The following is a 1109-nucleotide window of genomic DNA, read 5'->3' as shown; positions in this document are numbered from 1 at the left end:
TTTGTGGGGAATGTGGCTGTATCTGCATGATTACCGTCTGTATGACCGCACATCAGCGTGCGATTACTGTGTGTATGACAGCTATCAGTGTGAATGCTGTCTAGTCTAGCCTCTAGTCTAGTCTAGGACTAGACATAGTCTTAGAAAAATGGTTGCAGGGATCAAATTTTTCATAGTATCTTTCTTCAGATTTGAAATATAAGCTCATGAGCTGATTTCGTGTATTTTTATATGAAAAAAAAAAAAATTCAGTGTGGTACAATTGTTTCAAGGCACTACTTTTTATCCTTTTGAGCATTATCAACTCTGGATGATGGATAGTAAAGCCCAAACGGTCTTCTTTCTAAAGACACCAATATTGTGTGTGTAGCACACTGAAGTCAGGAACTGTAACCATTTTAAGTTCCCACTTCCCTGACCGCCGTCACCGCTTCCCTGACCAGGACCGCTTGCCTGACCACCGTCACCGCTTCCCTGACCAGGACCGCTTCCAGGACCGCTTCACTGACCGGCGTCACCGCTTCCCTGAGCGCTTCCCTGACCAGGAGCGCTTCCCTGACCGCCGTCACTGCTTCCCCGAGCGCTTCCCTGACCAGGACCCCTTCCCTGACCGCTTCCCTGACCAGGACCCCTTCCCTGACCAGGACCGCTTCCCTGACCAGGACCGCTTCCCTGACCATGACCGCTAGCATGAGTGCTTCCCTGACCAGGACCGCTACCATTAGCGCTTCCCTGACCAGGACCGCTTTCCTGACCAGGACTGCTACCATTAGCGCTTCCCTGACCGCCGTCACCGCTTCCCTGACTGCAGTCACCGCTTCCCTGACCAGGACCGCTTCCCTGACCGCAGTCACCGCTTCCCTGAGTGCTTCCCTGACCAGGACCGCTACCATGAGCACTTCCCTGACCATGACCGCTACCATGAGCGCTTCCCTGACCATGACCGCTCCCCTGACCATGACCGCTTTCCTGACAATGACCATGACCGCTTCCCTGACCATGACCATGACCGCTTCCCTGACCATGACCATAACCGCTTCCCTGACCATAACCGCTTCCCTGACCACTTCCCTGACCATGACCGCTTCCCTGACCCCGACCGCTTCCCT

General features: G+C 53.7%; 1 protein-coding gene and 1 long non-coding RNA gene across 16 annotated transcripts in view; one reads left to right on the top strand and one right to left on the bottom strand.

The window, feature by feature from the left end:
- The window catches only part of LOC107663800 (glycine-rich cell wall structural protein 2-like), a 10432-nt gene that overhangs the window by 910 nt on the left and 8413 nt on the right, over positions 1–1109 (bottom strand). For 3 of the 15 annotated variants that reach the window (XM_016454130.1, XM_016454145.1, XR_001631384.1), the window contains one exon: positions 1035–1071. The exons of 3 other annotated variants lie outside the window; for them this stretch is intronic. In XM_016454130.1, the coding sequence (XP_016309616.1) occupies positions 1035–1071 (37 nt within the window). Of the gene's footprint in view, positions 1–518; positions 563–594; positions 679–827; positions 957–1028 lie in introns of those variants that run through there. 9 more of the 15 variants (XM_016454133.1, XM_016454139.1, XM_016454134.1 and 6 more) reach the window with 7 other exon arrangements.
- The window catches only part of LOC107663802 (uncharacterized), a 17215-nt gene that overhangs the window by 15488 nt on the left and 618 nt on the right, over positions 1–1109 (top strand). The gene's annotated exons all lie outside the window — the stretch shown is intronic.

This window comes from Sinocyclocheilus anshuiensis, unplaced genomic scaffold, assembly GCF_001515605.1.
Source record: "Sinocyclocheilus anshuiensis isolate Anshui unplaced genomic scaffold, SAMN03320099.WGS_v1.1 scaffold187, whole genome shotgun sequence".
NCBI classification, from domain to species: Eukaryota; Metazoa; Chordata; class Actinopteri; order Cypriniformes; family Cyprinidae; genus Sinocyclocheilus; species Sinocyclocheilus anshuiensis.
The sequence above is the reverse complement of the archived record's forward strand: the minus strand, read 5'-3'. Positions and strand labels throughout refer to the sequence as shown.